This window comes from Pristiophorus japonicus, chromosome 21 (assembly GCF_044704955.1).
Source record: "Pristiophorus japonicus isolate sPriJap1 chromosome 21, sPriJap1.hap1, whole genome shotgun sequence".
Lineage (NCBI taxonomy): Eukaryota > Metazoa > Chordata > Chondrichthyes > Pristiophoridae > Pristiophorus > Pristiophorus japonicus.
Window position 1 is genome coordinate 15,963,779 of NC_091997.1, and position 22,778 is coordinate 15,986,556.

Below are 22,778 nucleotides of genomic sequence, written 5' to 3' on the forward strand. Positions count from 1 at the left end.
AAATGGGTAACGTCAGGGTGGGATAAGTATTCACAAAGACAGACTCGTCTAAATTCCAGTCAACCATTGAATAATATTAGAATTAGAAAGGGCGGTTGCACAAGATAATGAGCGCGGCATGAGATTTGGCATTCATTGTTGGTGCTCTGAAGCGGTGTCGCAGACGCTGCCAAACTCTGCTTTAAGCGAAACAATTCTTTAATCATTGTTATTTTTAATAACATTTAATAATAAATGTTATTTTACCATCAGAGGGTGGTGCTGGCGGTTACTTGTATCTGAGGGGTTCAAAACATTTGAGCGACTGTGTGTGTAATGCTGAACCAGCAAGGTAACGGAGATAAAGACAGGTTGGACCACACAGATTTTCGATATCACCCCACTTCAGTTTGGGTTGTTTTTTTTCCCCCCTTGTTGTATTGTTTAAACATCTGACCGATTCCCGCTCGCTTGAAACGGCGTTTACTTTTCACAGTAAAATCGTGTGGAATCTCCGTAAGTGAGAGTTAAAGCCAGGCTCCCAACATCGCGGCGCTGGCTGGTTGCTGTGGAAAATGTGCCAGGCATCAGTTTGGTGCGAGCTTCCTCCACTTGGCCCACGCCGAGCAGAAAGGCGCCAACTCAGCGCGGCGGCCGGGCGGTCTGCTGAGGGATGTGAGCCCCGCTGCTTGCTGCTGATCGGCAGCCCCTGGACTCGGCGCCATGCTGTGTGTCGGTGCGGTGCGGCGCGGCGGCCGCTCGTCGTGTCGTGCCGTGCCGTGCCGTGCCGACTTTCACTGACGGCTGCAGCGCGCCGACATTCCCGGGTGGCGGGCCGGGGGAGGTGGTGTGAGAGGCAATTGTCGGCGGGGCGGTGGACGGTGAGTGCAGTGTGGCGGCGGCCGCGGCGGGCTTAAGGTCACGGTGGCCGTTAGTCAGGCGGTTGGCGGCGGCGCGCGCGCGTGGCCGTTAGCCGGTCGGTTGGCGGGGCGGGCGGGCGGACGGCGGGCCGGTTTTGAGCGCGGATCTTTTCTTCCAGCCGTCTGAGAGGAAGTGCAGTGCCCTCGATCATTTCTTACTCGGGTGCTAAATTTCCAGAAGTGAGTAATGTTGCCTTTCAACCAATATTCAATACCTGGTTGTGTCAGGGGCCAGTTGCAATATTCGGATCGCTCGCGTCCTTCCGCGAGAGGTGAGCGCCGGAGGGACCGGAGTGCATCATCACCCCCAGCAACCACATTTTAATGTGATCATTTAAGTTTAAAGTTTAATTTGCCGGTTTTAGTGCCGCCGCGCCCCCCCCCCCCCCTCCCTTTTAGCCAGGGGGCACTTGTATAATTTGTGTTAGTGCCCTCAAAAAAAGGGCACTGGAAAAATGTATTTTGGAGTGTGACCCCCCTCCCCCCCCCCCCCCCCTTTGCAGGGGGCATTTGTTTAAAGTGCACAACTAAAATAGTTGAACTGGTAATGTGTAGTGTGATTGTTAAATCTTTGCTAATACTGCTACAACTAGAGTGAGAGTGAATCCAGGACCCTGTGAGAGGAGGAGAAAGAAAAGCTGCAATATCCAGATAATGTGGAGTGGCCAAGGTTTGGCGGGTTGACAGCAACCTGCCCGTCAATGGGTGGGCATCGAAGCAACATTCTTCAGCGAGATCAAGTTTGCCCCGAAATGTGCGACTGTACATCATTGTTTTTCAAACTTCCTATGTATAAAGATTTTGTAAACTATCCAAATACAAAGTATATAGCATAGGATTACACATTTACATACACAAAGACAATAGAGTGCATAAGATTGTTTTCCTTACAATGGAGATAAATGTTTTGTGAGATAACCTCAAAACAGTGAGACACAGGCGACTCTAGAATTCCCTCCATAAACCCCTCTTTCCTCCGTTAAGACGCTCCTTAAAACCTACCTCTTTGACCAAGCTTTTGGTCATGGGCCATAATTTCCACTGATGTGGCTCGGTGTCAAATTTTGTTTATGATAACGCTACACCTTGGGACATTTAACTACGTTAAGGGCTCTATATAAATACAAGTTGTTGAGATGTGAGAGGAAGAATAACTCCTGATGTGAAATAATTTTGCAAAAATAAAATTACAAAATATTTTTTCAAATTAATATTTTTATGTAGGAGAAAATTTCAGTAAAATCTGATGAACTTGTGTAGAGACTTTACTTTAATTCAGTAATACATACCTCATTCCAGCTAAGTTATAATATACTCGTGACTTGAAATGGTGCATGTTTAGACAGAAAAAATATTTTCAAAATAAAATGATGGTTCACTAAACACTCATTGCTGCAAGCTGCTTGACCCATTGTATCTTTCTAATCGTCAGATAGTATTTACACCAGAGGGTTTCAATGTTTTTATGTGATGGACCTTTGGAAATATTAACACGCTACTGAGAATTCCCTGTGTGAAAAACAATATTAGATTCACAAAGGTAAAAAGTGTTACTGCAGAAAATGTATTTGTTCGTACACAGCAACATAATGTGCTAGTATGTCAACATATACAGACTTCTCTTGACAGACAGGAAATCTTATGACCTTGTAGATGACCTGGTTCCCCTTCCAAACCCCCTCTGATCTGGGGACTCATATTTGTAATCCTATGGTTACACAAATGAGTGAATTATATTAGGCTTCCCCCTCCACCTCTGCCATTTCTCAAATTGAGGAAGGGCACTGACTGTTTTACAAAGTTTGAATGTTTTGGTAGATACAAGTGTATAAAGAAAATGAAGTGTATTGAGACATACAAAAGCAGGTTATCGCTCACAAGCCTCAGGTTATACTGCAGACGAGCCTGAATAAATCATGCTAAATGTAAGGGGTAATTTTACAAAGTCATGAATGGAACATCATAGGTTGGATTTGGTCAATTATGCCAGGAACGCACAAATGGAAAATTTACCTCAACATCTATAAGGCAGAGCCGAGTGACACAAGAACTGCTAATATTACCTTTGTCAGAAATAATCTAAGATGCGTGAAATGATGCTACCTGTGCAATACTGTATAATAGTTCTGCAACTATTTGTATTTTGATGGTAAACTTGCATATTATCACATATGTCATAATTTTATTAATACAACTTGCTACCAGCAGCACAATGTCATTTTTTATACTTGAAAATTCAGAGTTTCCCTAGGAATGTTTTCAGAATAGATACATTGCAGTACAAGTGCTGATTGTTCAGCGTGACTACTGGTTGCTGGACTAATAATGCAGAGAATGTGGCCGAATTGTCCCCTATAAAAATGGTTGAGCTTGGAGCGTGGGAGCAGTTAAAGTGTTAAAAATGTGATCCCGACCTTATCCCGCCTCCAACCTACCCACTTCCAATTTTGCTGAAGGGGGGGCGTGGGTCTGACGACCAACCCACACCCAGGGGGTGTTGCCTCAATTTAAATATTAGCCTCATTTTCCCCATCCATTTTGTGTTTAACTGCCAGTGGATGGGTTTCACACAATCCGTGAAATCCGGCAGTTAAACAGAGGCAGGGATTGCATCCAGGAGGTAAGTGGCTTTATACCCACCTCCGGTATCCAGGGACCCAACTATACCCAACCCCTGCGATTGGAGACCCCTCCACGAGGCCTCAGATCAGCCTCCCCCAGGCCTTTACCTCTCACCTCCCATCCCCCATACCAACGATGATAAGGCCGGTCCTGATCCTCTCTTCTTCCCCCCGCCCCCTGTCAATCCCGGGCCGATCCCCAGCAGACCCTCCCTGCAATCTCCGGCCCCTGCCAATCTCTCCAAACCCCCAATCCCTGACCTCTGCCAATGCTCTCTCCCCCCTCCCCGATCCCGACTGCTGTCGATACTCTCTTTGCCCCTCCTGCGATCCCTGACCCCTGCTGATCCTTCCCGCCCCCCGATCCTCTCTTCCCCTGCCGATTCTCTCCCCCCCTGATCCCTGCCAATCCTCTTCCCACCCCCGATTGCTGACCTCCCCCCCCACCACCCCCCCCGACCCTTCCTGCCATCCCTCCCTTGGACCATTCCCTCGCTTCTGATGCCTACCCGCCCCCAGCTAGCCTCTCAATCTGGCTGGCTGCGGGTGGAAATATGAGTACTCGCATTCAAATCAGGCCCGTTAAAGTCTGCAGGGCCTGCGGGAAACCCGGCCTTCTGGGTTTCCCGCTCACCTCAGGCTCTCCCGTGCTCAAACTGCCTCCCTTGAGAAAATTCCGGCCAGTGAGTTTAAATCCCACCATGGCAGGTTCAGATTTTGAATTCAGTTTAAAAAGTCTGGAAATAAAAGCTGGCATCGGTAAAAGTAAACAAGAAGCTGTCAAATTGTCATTAAAAAAACCCCAACTGATTCACTAATTTCCTTTAGGGAAGGAAACCTGCCGACCTTACCCAGTCTGGCCTAAATGTGACTCCAGTCCCACTCCAAGTTGGTTGAATATTAACTGCCCTATGAAGTGGTCTAGCAAGCCACTCCATTGTATTAAACTGATCACAGAATGCAGAAGTTTAAGAAGGGCAACTAGTGATGGGAAATAAATGCCATATTTGCAAGCGTCGCCCACATCTCGAGAATGAAAAAAATAATAATACCGCACGTAGAAGCCATTGGGTAAGCTCAAATTACCAGACATTTTGAGCCGACCCTGATGATTCATTCTGGAATTTGAATAGTACTGGTTTGCTTTGTTCTATTGTTCTGGTTGTGCTGTTATCTCAAAAGCAACCTCTATTAAAGGCTGCATATTAGCTTACCCATTGTCCTACGCCTTCAGACACTCTGTAAAGATACAGTACTTCACAGATCATGGTGTTTACAAAAATATATAGAAGTTAAAGAACATGCAGAAGCATTAATATTAAAATGAGGCAAAAACCAACAAATCTTGATCAAATTTTACACACAAAGCACAGTGAATTACCAAAAATACAATATTACAATTACTTGGCATGATTTGAACGGTTCTTAAAATAGAACGACTTGTGATCTTGAAAGATTAATATTTAAAAATGCAGTGATGCTGCCTTAACATGGTGTCACATCATACAAAGCTCTTCCCTACTTATGGAGACATCGTACCTTTGAAAAAGCGACAATAATATTAATATTCAAGCCAACAAATTTATTTTAACACTCAATCAAATGATCGTCACTTTGTCTTTCCAAACAGTGCAGTGTTGATCATTTTTGGTATCACAGGAAACATGACAAGAGCGATTTTAACTTTAATTACATGACACTTTAAAAAATGTACAACGATGACAGGGTGGAATTTCAATTTCAGCAGAGACAGGGTATATAAGACATAGAAAAGAAAAATTGAAAAGCAAGTGGCCCGGATTGTCCTTTACAATGGTAGGATGTGGGTTTGCATGCCATACAGTGGCCACGATTTCACCTACCGACATCCTCAGTGGGTGCAACCCCACTCCTGTCTCTATGCCGGCTTCCCCCACGACTTTCTCCTGATTGGGCTTGTTAGGTCCGCCCAGTGAGATTCCCAGCCAATGTCATTAGCTGGTTTCCTTAAAGGGACCATGCTTACATTCATTTTGACAGTTGTGTTGTCAGTGTTATGCAGCATTGAGGTGCTGCAAACATTGATAAACACTGCACAAATGTGCACAGCTGCACCCAGGCTCTCCCCTGACTCCCTCCATATGCTTAATGAGGGAGTCACAGCATGCAGGGAGATCCTCTTCCCTTCCAGTGGGTGGAAGAGACCTCCCTAGGACAACAAAGCAGCTTGGTTACACATTGCACAGAGGGCACAAGCAAGGATGTGGTGCAAATCTTTCAATGATCTCAGTAGATCACGAAACGTTACTGCAAAGCCACACTCAATCTCATCCTGCTGTGCCACTCATCACATCCCTATCACTCTGCCTTCCCTATCCTATTCCTGCACATCCTTATACCAACTTCCCTTGCACCTCCACCTATCCCTCTCTAACTACATTATCACATCCCTATCTCACTAGCCACCCCTCACACTCATCCTCATCCTTGTCCAATCATACCAACTACCAACACACAAGGGTAGGCATTTGGGTCTTTTAGCCAATGCTCATGTAAAGTTTCAGTTAATGTGTTGTCAAACATTGAAATCTTTATTTTCAACACTTTGCGTTCTTGGACAGATTGGTGTGCTCCTTTGGAAGTGGCTTTGTGAGTTGTAGTGAATGGTGAGACATAACGGTATCCCCCGCAATGGTGATGAGTGTGAAAGGAATGGCTTGGGCATTGTAAGGATGCTTTATGGTGTTGGAGTGGGGTGGTGCCAATCTGTCGCATCATGTGGCATCCAGGGTGTAGAGCATCAAGCGAAGTAATTTTAGTCATGGTGAGGCCATCACTGGCCTCCCGGGCAACAATGTAGTCATGTGCTGATGCCCTGTTTCCTGTGCAGCATCAGGTGATTGCGGAGAAGGTTGGTGTTGCTGTTGGGGTCCCTGGTGATATTGGTGTTGGGGATGATCATGGTGGTATTCTGAGGACAAAGGTGAGATTTTTTCAAGGGCACTGATACAGCTGATGTTGAGATGACGGAAGCGATCTGTCAATGGTGAGAGAGGTTAGTCCAAGGAGGTGACACTGGATAGAGAGTTTACTCCAAACACTTACAACCTTCCTAAAGCTGGAAAGTGTATTCCAAATCGTGAAGGCTCCAGCTTCTAACATTGGAAAGTGAACAGCTGTGAAATGGTAGCTTTTATACCATTTTTGCAGCCGTCACCTATTCAAAACAATGGAGAGTCATGAAAAACCTGACCTACTTACCTGACGTGAACCCCGAGTGCCGTGAAAGTCGTCAAAAAGCTGGAAAAATAGTAAGTAGATGGTAAAATGCTGTTTAAGTACTCTTAAACACCCTCTTAACTATTTCAATTGGCTCACCCGCTGCTTAGTGTCGGGTCTGAAAAGCGCAGGCAAACTCGGCATTTGAGAAACTGACATGGAAGCGGGTTCAAAGCAGAATCCCGCCCCGATGTCAATCTTAGATTTTGACAGTAGACCCACCTCTGAACCCGCCCTCTGAGCGCAGGCAAAATCCAATCTCAGCATATCCACTTTGGTGGTAAAAACAGAGAGACACTATTATCTGAATGGTGACAGATTAGGAAAAGGGGAGGTGCAACGAGACCTGGTTGTCATGGTACATCAGTCATTGAAGGTTGGCACGCAGGTACAGCAGGCGGTTAAGAAAGCAAATGGCATGTTGGCCTTCATAGCGAGGGGATTTGAGTACAGGGGCAGGGAGGTGTTGCTACAGTTGTACAGGGCCTTGGTGAGGCCACACCTGGAGTATTGTGTACAGTTTTGGTCTCCTAACTTGAGGAAGGACATTCTTGCTATTGAGGAAGTGCAGCGAAGGTTCACCAGACTGATTCCCGGGATGGCGGGACTGACCTATCAAGAAAGAATGGATCAACTGGGCTTGTATTCACTGGAGTTTAGAAGAATGAGAGGGGACCTCATAGAAACGTTTAAAATTCTGATGGGTTCAGACAGGTTAGATGCAGGAAGAATGTTCCCAATGTTGGGGAAGTCCAGAACCAGGGGTCACAGTCTAAGGATAAGGGGTAAGCCATTTAGGACCGAGATGAGGAGAAACATCTTCACCCAGAGAGTGGTGAACCTGTGGAATTCTCTATCACAGAAAGCTGTTGAGGCCAATTCACTAAATATATTCAAAAAGGAGTTAGATGAAGTCCTTACTACTTGGGGGATCAAGGGGTATGGCGAGAAAGCAGGAATGGGGTACTGAAATTGCATGTTCAGCCATGAACTCATTGAATGGCGGTGCAGGCTAGAAGGGCCGAATGGCCTACTCCTGCACCTATTTTCTATGTTTCTATAACATTAAAGGTCGCATTGAGTGAAGGCTGGCCATTGCATATCGTTGACTTATGTAAGTAGAATACGGCTTATGTTTTGGCCATAAATGTACCAAGAAAGATGAATTTCCATTCCTGAATGAGTAATTACGCCCACATGGCACATTCTAGAAAAAAATGTTCTCTAGAATGTTCTACTTCTTGACGTATTGGCCCGCTCGTACATTTGTGTGGCATATACAGGAGCATACAAGTCCATTGCTAACATTGTGTTTATTGATATGCATTAGGATCAGGGTAGCAAGGAGGTGAAAATCCAGGCAGGCATGTCCTACCTACCATGTCTGGGTGTCCCGTAATGGAGAATGAAAGGCCCAAAAGTGCCCTAAACATCCCTATGCTGGAACACTAAGTTTCATATCTTCAGAGGTCTTATTATCATCTCTGCATCTGCTAAAAAGCTCAAATGTTACAGACCTCTTATGTAGACTAGTGCAACCGAGCCAAGTCTGTTACTCCAGAGGCTGTGGCCACTTCATGTCTGAATGAGCTGATGTTGCCCTGTAATTCAAGGTCAGCTTGTTTACATAATTTGACACTGCATCACGCATGACACCCGCAAGTGTCACAACAATTGGGGACAGAACATTAGACACCAGCAGCGATGGAAGGGCGACTGGCTTTCCATTCATTGGCAATTATTTTTCTTGGACTGAATAGTACGAAGACGTATGTCCTCTTGTAGAATTTGACTGGTGAAGACCAAAAATAAAATGGGGACAACAAGTAAAGGTAGCTCCATATCAATGACGGGGGCATCCAGGATCAAAAATGTTTTAATTGCCATCTACTTCCTCTGAAGCACCCGTTCCAACTGGAGCACTTCACAGATCACATTATGTGGAGGTTACATAATTTAAATCACTTGTGGTGCCTCAAGTTCTGAATGCAGCATTGGGGTGTGTTAGATGCACCGGCACGGAATAAACTTTAGGCTTCCATATCTGATCATACAGTGGCAATATGCATCAGTACAATAAGGGCCAGGCATCACATTAAAGCCCACTATGTTTCTGTTTAAAACAGTGTAAAACAGGTAATGAGGACACTCTGAAATAACTGGTAAATATGGATTTTTAATAAGTATTCTTTTTCAGTTGACTTTAGTGTGTAGCACTGAACTGAAAACACTGCCATTATAATACTGTGATGATTTATCTTGTAACAAAGACACAAGAAGTATTTTTTCACACGCATTGAAGCAAATTCTATAATAAACAACAAATTCAGGTGATTGGAGTTTTACTCATGGTAAAACATATTAATTATATATTTTTGAGTTATGGATCTTGCGTTACATATGAATAGAAACTTAACATAAAGAGCCAATGATCTTCTATTTATTTTAATTGAGACATCAGTAAAAAAAAAGGAAACGCATCCCAAATGTGAAATACTAATACATTTTGTAACAACGTTTTAATCTGCTGAAAAATGTTTACACCATATCACTTGTTATGCCTTTAAACTTAAACAGTGCTCATCTATGTGGATGCTACTAGCAATGTTCGCACAAGCTGATTTTCTGCAGAGATGCTATTTGCTCTGTATTAGAAACGATGAAATTTACCAACAGCCTATAGAATCCATATTGCACAGAATAAAATTAAGAAGTAAGATAAAGCATTAATTCTATATAAAGATTGAGATAATATTCATAAACCACTAAATCTTTGCTCATGTTATTTTGATGAATTATTACCTTGTAACCAAACATCTCATTCCAGTTATTCTACATGTAACATTATAAAACGTACCTAACATAGCACTGAAAACACGCGAAGTAATATTACTATATAAATATGATAAAGTACTGATGAAAGTCCTTAGCTAATTTCACAAAGGTGTTATATTCATAACAAGTTAATTTGCTGAAATTGCATATTGTGATTTCAGCCTAATGGTATTACTTTTGTTTATTAAGCTATGCAGTTTGTTAGAATGAGGTGCTGTAAATGGCAACAGTCATTACAGTACACATAAGATATGATCATTAAAAAGCAATGGCATAAATCTAAGAATACATGCATTTCTAACGACTTCTTTCTCTTTCATTATGGAAAATATTACATTTTGTGTTGGAGTGATTAGCATCCAGTCCGCAACCTTCTGTTTATGCTTTTATTTACCTAATTAAAAAGAAATACTATTAAGCTTCAATATAGATGTGGCCATTTAAGAAGTGGGAAAAAGTGTTAGTAACTGCAGAGACGTAAATAATATCAATATTCTTCAATCATAGTGGGATATTATATCATTATAAAGAAAACAATTTGACAGGCATTAGGGCTAGAATCTATAATCATTATATGTCCTATTTTCAATAGCATGGACATTTTTGATGCAATATCATAGGAGATTTTAAAGACTTATCTACTTAAACCAAATAGTTAAATATTATGGTACTAGGAATTTTTCCATAAATTAAAAATGGTGATTAAGCTTTGATGGAAGATAGAAAACCAGCTTGTCAAGTATCTGTCTATTCAAGGAGTCTTACTTAGAATAGAATCAGAATAAAATCATAGAATGGTTACAGCACAGAAGGAGGCCATTTGGCCCATCAAGCCCATACCAGCTCTCTGCAAGAGCACCTCAGCTAGTCCCACTCCTTTGCCCTTTCTCCATAGCCCTGCATTTTTTCCTCCTTCAGGTACTTATCAAATTCCCTTTTGAAAGCCACGATTGAATCTGCCTCCACTAACCACTCAGGCAGTGCATTCCAGATCATAACCACTCGTTGCGTAAAAAAGATTTCCTAATGTCGCCTATGGTTCTTCTGCCAATTACCTTAAATCTGTGTACTCTGGTTCTCGTCCCTTCCGCCAATGGGAAATGTTGCTATCTATTTACTCTGTCTAGACCCCTCATGATTTTGAATACCTCTATCAAATCTCCTCTCAACCTTCTCTGCTCTAAGGAGAACAACCCCAGCTTCTCCAGTCCAGCATCGTCCCTGGAACCATTCTTGTAATCTTTTTTGCACCCTCTCCAAAGTGTTCACATTCTTCCTAAAGTGCAGTACCCATAATTGGACACAATACTCCAGTTGAGGCCGGGCCAATGTTTTATAAAGGTTCATCATAACCTTGTTCTTGTACTCTATGGGGCCGATTTTCATCAAGGCCTCCGCCCGCCCAAGTGCCGCCAAAGTGCCGCCGATGGCCGCCAAGGTACCGGACGGTACTTTGGACGGGATATTCATCGCCGAGGTCCCTCGAAGGTCGGCGGGCGGCAAATGGACGATGTACATCGCCAATCTGTGCAGCAGCGGGTGGGAGCTCATTCTCGGTGGCAGAGGCGCTTGCCGCCCAAATTCCGCCGAGGATGGAGTTGGGCCCACGGAGGGTCGAAGACCTGAAAAAAAAATCAGCAGTAATAAATAAAAAAAACTATCCGAAGATCTTCAGGGGACCCTATCCAGGTAAGTCGCTGTTGAAGATTAAAAAAAATGTTCACACCTTTTTTTCAGGTTCTTCAAACTTACTGTCAGGAACAGACCAGCCTCCTCGCAACGGTCCACCCCAGTTCTGCCACCGACTCCCACCCGCAGGAATATAAGAGCTGACCGGGCAGGAAGTCAGTTACGCCACTCGGCCCTCCACTGACGTCAGTGGGCGATTCCCGGCGGCTCTCACCACCTGCCCATTCCAGGCCACCTCCAAAGTGTCACTGGGCGGATCTTCTGGAGGAATGTCGGCGGCAGTCGGCAGCAGCGGGCAGTGAGGTGATGAATTTCGGCCCCTATACTCTATTTAGAAGCCCAGTATCCTGTATGCTTTTGTAACCACTTTCTCAACCTACCCTGCCACCTTCAACGATTTGTGCACATACACCCCAGGACTCTGTTGATTCACCCCCTTCAAAATTGTACCCTTTAGTTTATATTGCCTCTCCTTGTTCTTCCTCCCAAAATGTATTACTTTTCACTTTTCTGCATTAAATTTCATCTGCCACATGTCTGCCCTTTTTTGAACATTATTGTATAAGCAATATTCATACAATGGTCCATATAAAAACATCTTAAGTCAAACAATTCCATAAAAGATCTGATTCTGAAAACTGTTCCTTAAACCCATGTAAGTAAATATGAACCTAGAAATATGGAATTAATTCACTCCTTCTCAATGTAATTGAATAAGAATAATAAAATTGGCAAACCTCAAGTAAGACTCTTCATAATAGTAAACAGGAGTAGCAGTTAATGATATATCAATTTATATATTTTTTTTAAAAGTACTCCCTGGTTATGATGTTTAGACTATTACAGTGGAAACCTTTCCATATGAACCAAAGCGAGTTGGCAGAATAACTGCAATTTTTGCAGTTCAAGTCCCACCTGAGCACATCATCTAGGCTGATATTACAGTGCAGTACTGAGGGAGTGCTGCATTGTCTGAGGTGCTATTCTATAGTTGGGACATTAAGGTGATGTTCCATCCATACCGCTGTTAAAATCAGAACAGGGAGATCTCCCGGTGTCCTTGCCAACATTCCTCCCTTAGCTCAACAGTACAGGAAAGCGAATTAAGTCGTTACTCATTGCCTGTGGGATCTTGCTGTGCTCAAAATGTGCTTGTCTACGTAACAGTGACTGCAATTTTAAAGTAATTGATTTTAAGTGAATCATTTTGGGATATTTCTGCCTGGAAGAAATTGAAAGGGTAAATATTCACTGACTTTGCAGTTCCGGTGCAGAGCCATAGGAGATTGACTAATATACCTGTATTACTAAAAGTCTTGTACATGGCGTGCAATTCTTGTCCACAAACTTTGTATTCTGTAATACTTTTTATGTCAACTTTTATCATTGAAACTACTTACGTAACCATTTGTAATAAAAGTCTATATGTAAACATATTATAATGGCCATTTCATATATAAACAATTGCTTGTCACAATCTAGTTGTAAGCTGAGGCTACTGCGCATCCCTGTGACAGGAGGTTCCTAACTGTGAGTCTGAAATCCTTTTCCCTATTATGCAGATAAGCTTTCTTTTTCCGTAATTTACCTTGCCGCTGACTGGAAAACCTCAGGGATGCCCGATATTGTACCAGCCTAAATCCGGCGAGCTGCATCAGCGCATTTGGTGCCCGGGGTTCACCAGTTCAATTTAAATAGGGCCCAGGCCTCAAAATAGCCCTGGGCTCTTCACTGCTGGAACGGGTGCTCGGCTGACCAAATGTTAAAATCGACCCCAATCTGTGTATTCAATTGTGTATAGAGATACACAAATGCAAAATTCTATTTTTAAGGTTTTATTTATTTTGGTAAGTGTGTGAAAGTGGTGTGTCATGAGAACATAAGAAATAGGAGCAGGCATAGGCTAGTTGGCCCCTCGAGCCTGCTCCACCATTCAATAACATCATGGCTGATCTGATCTTGGGCTCAGCTCCACTTCCCTGCCCGCTCCTCATAACCCCTTCACTCCCTTATTGCTCAAAAATCTGTCTATCTCCACCTTAAATATATTCAATGACCCAGCCTCCACAGCTCTCTGGGGCAGACAATTCCTCAGATTTATGATCCTCTGAGAGAAGAAATTCTTCCTCATCTCAGTTCTAACTGGGCGATCCCTTATTCTGAAATTATGTCCCCTAGTTCTAGATTCCCCCACGAGGGGAAACATCCTCTCTGCATCTAGGCAGGAAGTTGGAGCATGATGCTCAAGTGGACAACGGTGTTTTCACAGGGGTCAAGGTTTTATTGGAATTTGTTATGTATATGTGAGGTTGAATATCTGACAGACAGATTGGTGAGAATTAAAATGAGGAAACAGCCTGCAGAGAGGTAGTGGTGGTGAAGGGAAAGAGGTTGGTTGGATGAAGTTTATAGTCATGATGAGGAGAACAATGAGGGCAAAGGTATGCAAGAAAGTTTTTAAAAATATATATTTATAAGCTGACATGGCGCCTTAGGTTTTGGAATATGGAGTGTTTCACACAAACACAGGGAGCAGGATTTTTTTTAAACTGCAAAGCAGCACCTAAGGAAAAAAACATCAAGAGCAGGACTAATTGCAAGGAGCAGGAATAAATGGGCGCTGGAGTTGTGAGGGCTGGTAAGTGGGATGAGGGAATGAATAAGGGCTAGGAAGGAATGGAGTGTGAGGGATGGGAAGCAACGGGTGCTCTTTGCAGCAAGAGGACAAGTGGAGAGGGATAAGGTGAGGTGTGGCAAGCAATGGGTGCTTGATGTGGGAGGAGTGTGTGGGAACCTTCAATTCTCCTACCAGCCTCCGATTTAGGGAAGATCTTGTTATTAAAAGCTTTGGTAGTATAAGTGACAGGACTTCTCTTGAACTTGTGGAGAAGTTTTTAAGGGAGCCCCTCGCTGCAATTCAAAAGACAATCTTTTGCTCCAACCGGGACAAACTTTCGAAGTGCAGGATAGGGATTTCATAAAAGGCTTTCCTACAACATTGGGGGAGTCCTGTTATGTAAAGTGGAAATACACAGATGGTTTGGGAAAGCCCTTTATGGTATCTTGCCACCCCTCAGTTCAAAAATAATTTAAGGCCAATCATTAAATCGTTTAATTGTTAAGTCCTGGAACTGACTTTTAAGATGCAGCAAAGGAGCCAGAGGTCAAAGACAGTGGACCAGTTGGCTGCAGGTGCACTGAGGAATGAGGCTTACTCAGTGGGGCTTGAGAGCGCGAGGCTTGAGGAAAAGCCATGGAGTCAATAATTACAGATAAAAGTAGCATTCTCTTTATCGTTAAGCTTTTCAACCTCCAGGAGAAATATTCTTGGAATGTTTAACTGGGGCAATATTTTAACCTACATAAGTACCAAAAATGTCTGTTGTGGGAAAGTTATTAGAATCTGTTATTGGGGACAGAGTGACTGAGCACTTGGACAAAGAGAGAGCCAGCATGGATTTGTAAAGGGTAAGTCATGTCTAATGAAGCCAGTTGAATTTTTTGAGGATGTAACTAAAGTGGTAAATAAGGGAGTGTCTATGAATGTCATTTATATGGACTTCCAGAAGACGTACAATAAATTTCAACACAAGACTTTGTTAACAATAATGAAGGTGCAAGGAATTAGATGTAATCTATTGACATGGCTAGGGAATTGATTAGGAGGTAGGACACAGAGAGTAGGGATAATGGGTATGTACTGAAATTGGTAGGATGTGACTAGTTCTCATCTTTATTTTCAAATCCCTCCATGGCCTCGCCCCGCCCTATCTCTGTAATCTCCTCCAGCCCCACAACCCCCCGAGATGTCTGCGCTCCTCTAATTCTGCCTCCTGAGCATCCCTGATTGTAACCACTCAAGCATTGGTGGCCGTGCCTTCTGTTGCCTCGGCCCCAAACTCTGGAACTCCCTGCCTAAACCTCTCTGCCTCTCTACCTCTCTTTCCACCTTCAAAACGCTCCTTAAAACATACCTCCTAGACCAAGCTATTGGTCACCTGCGCTAATTTGTACTTATGTGGCTCGGTGTCAAATTTTTATCGTATAATGTGGATAAATGTGAGTTTATCCACTTTGGAGGCAAAAACGCGAAGACAGAATATTATCTGAATGGCGGCAGATTAGGTAAAGGGGAGGTGCAACGAGACCCGGGTGTCATGGTTCATCAGTCATTGAAAGTTGGCATACAGGTACAGCAGGCAGTGAAGAAGGCAAATGGTATGTTGGCCTTCATAGCTAGGGGATTTGAGTATAGGAGCAGGGAGGTCTTACAGCAGTTGTACAGGGCCTTCGTGAGGCCTCACCTGGAATATTGTGTTCAGTTTTGGTCTCCTAATCTGAGGAAGGACGTTCTTGTTATTGAGGGAGTGCAGCAAAGGTTCACCAGACTGATTCCCAGGATGGCAGGACTGACATATGAGGAGAGACTGGATCAACTGGGCCTTTATACATTGGAGTTTAGAAGGACGAGAGGGGATCTCATAGAAACATATAAGATTCTGAGGGGACGGGACAGGTTAGATGTGGGTAGAATGTTCCCGATGTTGGGGAAGTCCAGAACCAGGGGACACAGTATAAGGATAAGGGGTAGGCCATTTAGGACTGAGATGAGGAGAAACTTCTTCACTCAGAGAGTTGTTAACCTGTGGAATTCCCTGCTGCAGAGAGTTGTTGATGCCAGGTTCATTGGATATATTCAAGAGGGAGTTAGATATGGCCCTTACGGCTAACAGGATCAAGGGGTATGGAGAGAAAGTAGGAAAGGGATACTGAGGGAATGATCAGCCATAATCTTATTGAATGGTGGTGCAGGCTCGAAGGGCCGAATGGCCTACTCCTGCACCTATTTTCTATGTTTCTATAATACTCCTGTGAAGTGCCTTGGGACGTTTCAACACGTTAAAGGCGCTATATAAAATACAAGTTGTTGTTCTGGCATCCCCCAGGTATCTGCACTGGGGCCTCAGCTTTTCACTATAGTTTTAAATAACGTAGACAAAGGAATAGTGAGCCATAAATCCAGGTTTGCTGACAATACTAAATTAGGTGGCACAGTAAATAATATAGATGGGGCAGAAAGTTGCAAAGGGACATTAATAGATTAAGTGAATGGGAAAAACTGTGGCAGATAGACAACAATGTGGGGAAGTGTGAGGTCATCCACTTTGGACTTAAGAAAGATAGATCGAACTATTTTCTAAATAGTGAGTGTGATGTCCTTACACCTTACTATAGAATCACACGAGGCATGTACTGCAGACAAGGTCACTATGTGACCTGAACCTTTATTCCCAGGACCAAGAAGTGCTGACCCTGCGTGGGACCTCCCTTTATATACCTGGATGCCCAGGTGAGGAGTGTCTCCCACAAGTTCACCCCCTGTGGCCAAGGTGTGCATTACTCCGGTGTGTACAGTGTACAGTATTGTTACATAAAGGTTACAGTTATGTGAAGGTTACAAACATGACAGTGAGAACCTGGGAACTGTGGAGGAGCAGAGAGGTACATAAATCACTAAAAGCTAGTGGACAGGTACAAAAAAAAATTTAAAAGGCTGTTAGAATATTGATCTTTATCTTAAGAGGTCTGGGATACAAAGGAGTAGAAATTATGTTGCAGTTGCATAAAGCTCTGGTTAAACTCCATCTGGAATACTGTGTTCAGTTCTGGGCATCTCACCTCAGGAAGGGTATATTGGTCTTGTAGGGAGTGCAGGGCAGATTTACTAGAATTAAACCAGGCTTAAAAGGATTAAATTATGAAGCGAGGTTTCAAAAACTAGTCTTGTATTCCCTTGAGTATAGAAGATTAAGGGGTGATCTAATTGAAGTGTTTAAGATGATAAAATGATTTGATAAGGTAGATGGAAAGAAACTATTTCCTCTGGTGGGGCAGTCCAGAACAAGAGGCCACAAAATTAGAGCTAGACAGTTCAGGGTGATATCAGGAAGCAAAGGGTTGTGGAAATCAGAACCTCTTTCCAAAAAGCAGTTGAGGTTTGGTCAATATTTTATATTATATGTTAAAACTTACTTTAAAAATTGCATTTTATTAAATTCTTCTAACTCTGAAATACTAACCAATGGCTTTTTGCTGTTGAGTCTTTGGCTGGTTTCTGTGAAGGACAGAATTCATAAAGGCAGCATTGTGGTAAAGCTTTTACTGTAGCAGTATCATGCATTGAACTGTAGGTGGTGTCAATGATCTGTTCAATGCAATCTATTTTGCTATTTTATTGTGGTTAGCTGGTCCAGCACTGAATGGATTTGTATTTATACCAATTGCCCAGTACAATAATATAGTAGTATATATATATATATATATCAAGAAAATACTATTTTATTCATAAATGCTTCAATAATAAATTACTTACTAATATTTAAGCACACTGGATAATTAGATTTCCTAACAATTTAAAGGTCATAAACTAAACATTATTAAAATACATCAACCCAGTTAATATTATTTCAATAAATATGTTAATTTACAAATTTGAGGACAAACTTACCTGAGATAAGGATCACTGTGTGGTTCCCTGATGGAAAAACAAAATGTATTTAATTGTGAATAAAGATTTTTAAAATATAGAGTATAAATTGGCAGCAGACAAATACATATCTCTTTGACATATTTAGTGAGAATAAATCATGCAAATTCTCTCACAGTCAAAAAAAAATCAATTGATGGCCAAAATATTTTCCGCTCCAAGTTGGACTTCAATCCAAATATTTGTAGTTACTCTCCAGGATAATCTGGGGTAGAACTTCCTTTACATTTTGCTAAGGTTTTGAGCACGAAGCTAGTCTTTCACTTACCAATTTTGTGGTGGGTTATCTTGCGGCGGAAGTGCGCACAAGAAGTGGCGGCCGCCAAATTAGCTAAGGTGCTTATTAGACGTCCCTTGTGGCTGCCTGAAATTAATGTTGGCCTTATTAAAATATGTTACCTGGGGTCCTGCGCTTGTATTAGGATCCCTTTAGGAAATTGGTGCCGGGGGTGTTTGATTTGCTTATTCTTAGGCCTGCCAAGAAAAAGATTGGCGTGAATGCATTTTGTAAAACTTTATCAAGTATTTGTGTTGGAATATTTATTATTGTGCTCTGTTACATTTTGATCATAAATTATGTGAATACTGTCTTTTTTATTGATTTTTCTCATGTTTAAAAAAAAGTTGTAATTTATGTTTAGAAGCCTACTATGGCACGTTATAGTAAAATCCATTGTCAATAAAGCACATTTATAATTGTCATTTGATTTATAACTTTATTCATATTACATTATTGTGTTATTTTATTTGTAAATGTTGTTGTAAATATGAACATTTATTGTTTCATAATTTTGCAGTGAATTGGACATGCTATACAGCAATAGATGCCAGAATAAATGTGATTTAGAGTCAATTCAGTACCACATTACAGGGCTGATTTTACAAACGCACTTTCGTCAGGTGGCAGATATGCACATTCATAAAATCAGCTCTTCTATCTGAGATCATGGTATGCATAAACATCATTATAATAGGGTGAATAACTGATTACTAAAACAATAACATAATTAAATGCATTTTAGTGTTATCAACTCATTCTTGTGCCTTATATCCATGTGGTAGTGAAGAGTAAAAAAGAGTCGTTGGTTTCTTACATGCAATTTAATGAATATAATCATTCAACAGACTGCTGTTTAATTCTATATTTGTGCTTTAAAGAGACAACATCCTGTTTAACTGATGCTTTTATTCCCAGTTTTAGCATATAATGCTCAAGCTGGAAATTAGCCAGTAATGTGAATAATGTAACTTCTAAAAATTGTGTCACTGGAGTTATGTTACAGCTCAATAAAATCCTCTATCTGTAGCATCAATTCTTTGACTATTGTAATATGAAATGCAGCACAGTAAAATTATTTTCTTCAAATGTTTTGCATTGAATCTTAGGGCCCAAGTTTCGGCCTCAGTTGCTCCTGATTTTTTGGAGCAACTGGTGTAGAACGGAGTATCTTAGAAATTCAAATTCTCGGCATTTAGTTTGCTCCAGTTCTGGTCAGTTAGAACAGTTTCACTTTGGAACAGAATTTTTTTTTCAAAAGGGGGCGTGTCCGGCCACTTACACCTGTTTTCAAAGTTTCGGCAGTGAAAACTTACTCCAAACTAACTTAGAATGGAGTAAGTGAAGATTTTTGTACGCTCGAAAAAACCTTGTCTACACTTTAGAAAATCAGGCGTAGGTTACAAATCAGGCGTAGGGAATGGGGAGGTTTAAAGGGAAGTTTACAAACATTAAACACTTCAGTTTTACAAATAAAGAGCCATCATCAATAATAAATGATTAAAAACATCAATAAATCAATCAAAAAAATTAATAAGAAATAATGTTTTTTTTAAATCAATAAATAAAACATTTTTTACTTACCAACTGCAGCACCGGGAGCCCTCCAACAGCGTGCTGGGATGCCTGCCCCCCCCCACAGTGTGTCTCTGTCAGTGTCTCTATCTGTCTGTCTGTCTGTGTGTGTCTCTCACTCTCTGTCTGTCAGTGTCTGTGTTTCTCACAGTGAGGGGAGGGGGAGGAGGGGGGTAGAGGGACAGAGGGGGGGGAAGGGGGAGGGAGGGGGAAGGGGGGGAGGGGAAGGAGGAGAAGGGGAAAGGAGCGAAGGAAGGGGGGGTAGGAGGAGAATGGGAAGGGGGGGAAGGGAGGGGGGAAGGGAGGGGGGAAGGAGGGGGAGGGGGGGAAGGAGGCGGGAAGGGGGGTGAGGAGGAGGTGGGGGAAAGGAGAAGGGGGGGGAGGCTGAATGGGCCGGGCCCATCCCCAGCACCAGATTTACAGGTAGATGGCGTTGGGTCGGGAGCGCGGGTCAGGGTCGGGAGCGTGGGTCGCATCGGGTCGGGGCCGGTCCGAGGGAGGGGGGGGCGGTCAGGAGCACGGGTCGGGTCGGTGGCGGGGGGGAGGAGGAGGGAGGTCAGTTCATGTCGGGGGTGGGGGGTGGGAGGTCAGGTTGAGTCGGGTCGGGTCCGGGTGGGGGGGGGGGGTGGAGCGGTGTCAGGAGCGCGGGTCCGGTCCGGGGGGGGAAGCGGGAGTCGGTGGGAGCGGGAGTCGAGTCAGGTCGGGAGGAAGCAGGAGCTGGGCGTGGGAGGAGCCTTATGCACGCAACCCCAGTGAGGCCATTCGGCCAGGGCTAGGGGCTGCGTGCTTCAGGCCCCTCCCACACAGTTTTGGCCGCCTGGAGCTATTGCATATGCGCGTCCACTGTAGCGCGCATGTGCAGAGGTCCCGGCACTGTTTTCAACGCAGGGACCTAGCTCCGCCCCCTACAGCTCGTGCTGCGCCGAGGGCCAGAGGACCAGCAGGGAGCCGGTGAATTTTAGGCGCACTTTGTGGCGCGAAAAATGGGCATCCAGGTCGGGGCTGCGCCATTCTAGGCGCGGCCCGAAACTTGGGCCCTTAGTATTTAAATTAGAAAATTGCCTGGATGTTTTAATAGAATGCAGCTATAATGTCGCTTTGATACACACCCAAAACCAATTCACATCGGTACAATAATGGCTTTATAACTGATTCCTGAGCACAAAATGGAAGAGCTAAAAGACCACTGGTAGTCTTGCATCAATTAGAGTTTACACTGGTGCGGTATAACTCCAATCTGGTGCCAACCCAATTTTTTTAATCCGTTACACTTCCTGGAAACATTACAAATTTATTTGTCAATGTTTTAAATGTCAGTAGAGTGATGATGCTGCTGCCCACTGTCTCCTAACAATAGTTTGCTACCAGGGAAACCATACTCATACTTGTAGAACTCTTTGCAAGTTAATTCATTGCAAGACCCAACTAGCAGTGTAGATTGGGTTAGGAACTACTGTAAAGCATTTATTTAATTTCAACCTCTTAAAAATTTATATAAAAAATTTAAATTGCAGCCCTCATTAAGCAAGCTTAAAATATAAGGAGGAGAAATTCGGTCATGCCTCTGTTGTGGCGTTAATCGAGGCAGAGCGTCACATTTAGTGCCTTGAAAAAGTTTGCGCCTCCCGCCCAGAAATTCATCAAAATTGGTCGAAGAGCTGACAGGGGGGATAAATCAGCCATTGCACACCAGAGCTGGGGGGACACTAACAAAAATGCCGGCGCAAAATTTAACCGAGTCATTGCGCATGAGCCGAACTCTGATTCACATCCCGGTAAAAACCCGAGTCTTAAAGGCATGGCATAATAATGCGCCCATTAAAGTTTTCAAAATCACTATTTCTCAAGCTGATCCGTTATTTCTGCCTGCTGCTGCAAACTCGGAGACTCTCCACCGTGCTGTGTGTAAACCTTGCACTGACTGTGACTTCCAAGGAAAGCGCTCCCTCATCCCTTTAAGTAACCACCAATTAACGACTCTGCAAGCCTGTACTGACTGTTTTTCCAAACGTTGTTCTTGGTGACCGCTAAATGAGGCGCACGCACCTAATTTTCCGACTGGTGCGCAAGCGTGGATGTTGTACCAGGAACACGTCATGATCGCAGTGATCGTCAGCAGCCAGGCGCTTCTGGTTTGCGCCCCCTTTGAGTCTCTAATGAATTTTCAGTCGGGGCGTTAAACACTGCGCTCCCAGTCGGTAATCTCTTACGCTCCTATTAACGCCCCCTCTGGCCGCTATCTGAGGCGTTAGACAACCGAAAAGCCAGTTCAAACTTTCTAAACAAAAATGAACAATGGATGTACAATATATTGAACAGAGAATTGGCATGCACTGATTCTTCGTAATACATTGCCTATTTCTCACACGGTATGACACTTTAACAAAACGAGAACTTACTGTTGGTCCAATATAAGAGGTACCCGGGAAGTGTCGGTGTTGAAAGGGAGACGTGGAGGTGCTCTTTCCCCAGTTCTTGCATTAAACATGGGGAGAGTGGAGAGAGGCTGTATGGCATCCCTGCTTTTAGCCATATTCCTAAGTTCACTGGTATTATCTTGAATTGAATGGTGATGGACAAGTTGAATGCTAAAAGAAAAAAAAAGGTACAAGGTATGTAATTATCGAATTTTGTACCTGAATTTGGCTCTGCATATCTGCAATTGTCATAATTGGTGGAGTGGGAATCCTGTTCTCCCAGTGGGCTGAGGGCCTAAGCCTGCTGAAGTTTCTGGGGTCAGGAAATTTACGTAGATCCAGTGAGTACTCGTGCCAGTATGGTTGCATCTTGCTGGGGGGAGGGGGGGGGGGCGGTGGGGGTTCGAGAGAGTCTTAAGATGTGGTGCTGGCTTGCTGTGTTCAGGCAAAGCTGGCAAGACCAGCTGCAAAGTAGTGAGAACATTGAAATTTTCCCCTTTATAAGAGGGCTCATTTAAAGTCTTCGAACATCAATCTTCTGGGTTTTATTCACGCTTTATATGTACTATTTGTATCATGCATTTAATTGCTTATTTAATTTAAACGACTGGTGGTAAGGTATGCAACTCGAGACATAAATTAAGAGCCAATTGACTGATA

At 43.2% G+C, this 22,778-nt stretch overlaps 1 protein-coding gene across 6 annotated transcripts in view; it reads right to left on the reverse strand.

Moving 5' to 3' along the window:
- Positions 1–9,202: 9,202 nt before the first annotated feature.
- Positions 9,203–22,778, reverse strand: part of LOC139233844 (epsilon-sarcoglycan-like) — an 85,791-nt gene continuing 72,215 nt past the window's right edge. For 3 of the 6 annotated variants that reach the window (XM_070864435.1, XM_070864438.1, XM_070864439.1), the window contains exons 9-13: positions 22,101–22,289; positions 18,249–18,323; positions 17,811–17,837; positions 17,383–17,417; positions 9,203–10,007 (exon numbers count right to left, since the gene is read on the reverse strand). In XM_070864435.1, coding sequence (XP_070720536.1) covers positions 10,000–10,007; positions 17,383–17,417; positions 17,811–17,837; positions 18,249–18,323; positions 22,101–22,289 — 334 coding nt within the window. In that variant the 3' untranslated portion in view covers positions 9,203–9,999. The remainder of the gene's footprint in view (positions 10,008–17,382; positions 17,418–17,810; positions 17,838–18,248; positions 18,324–22,100; positions 22,290–22,778) is intronic. The other 3 variants (XM_070864437.1, XM_070864436.1, XM_070864440.1) reach the window with 3 other exon arrangements.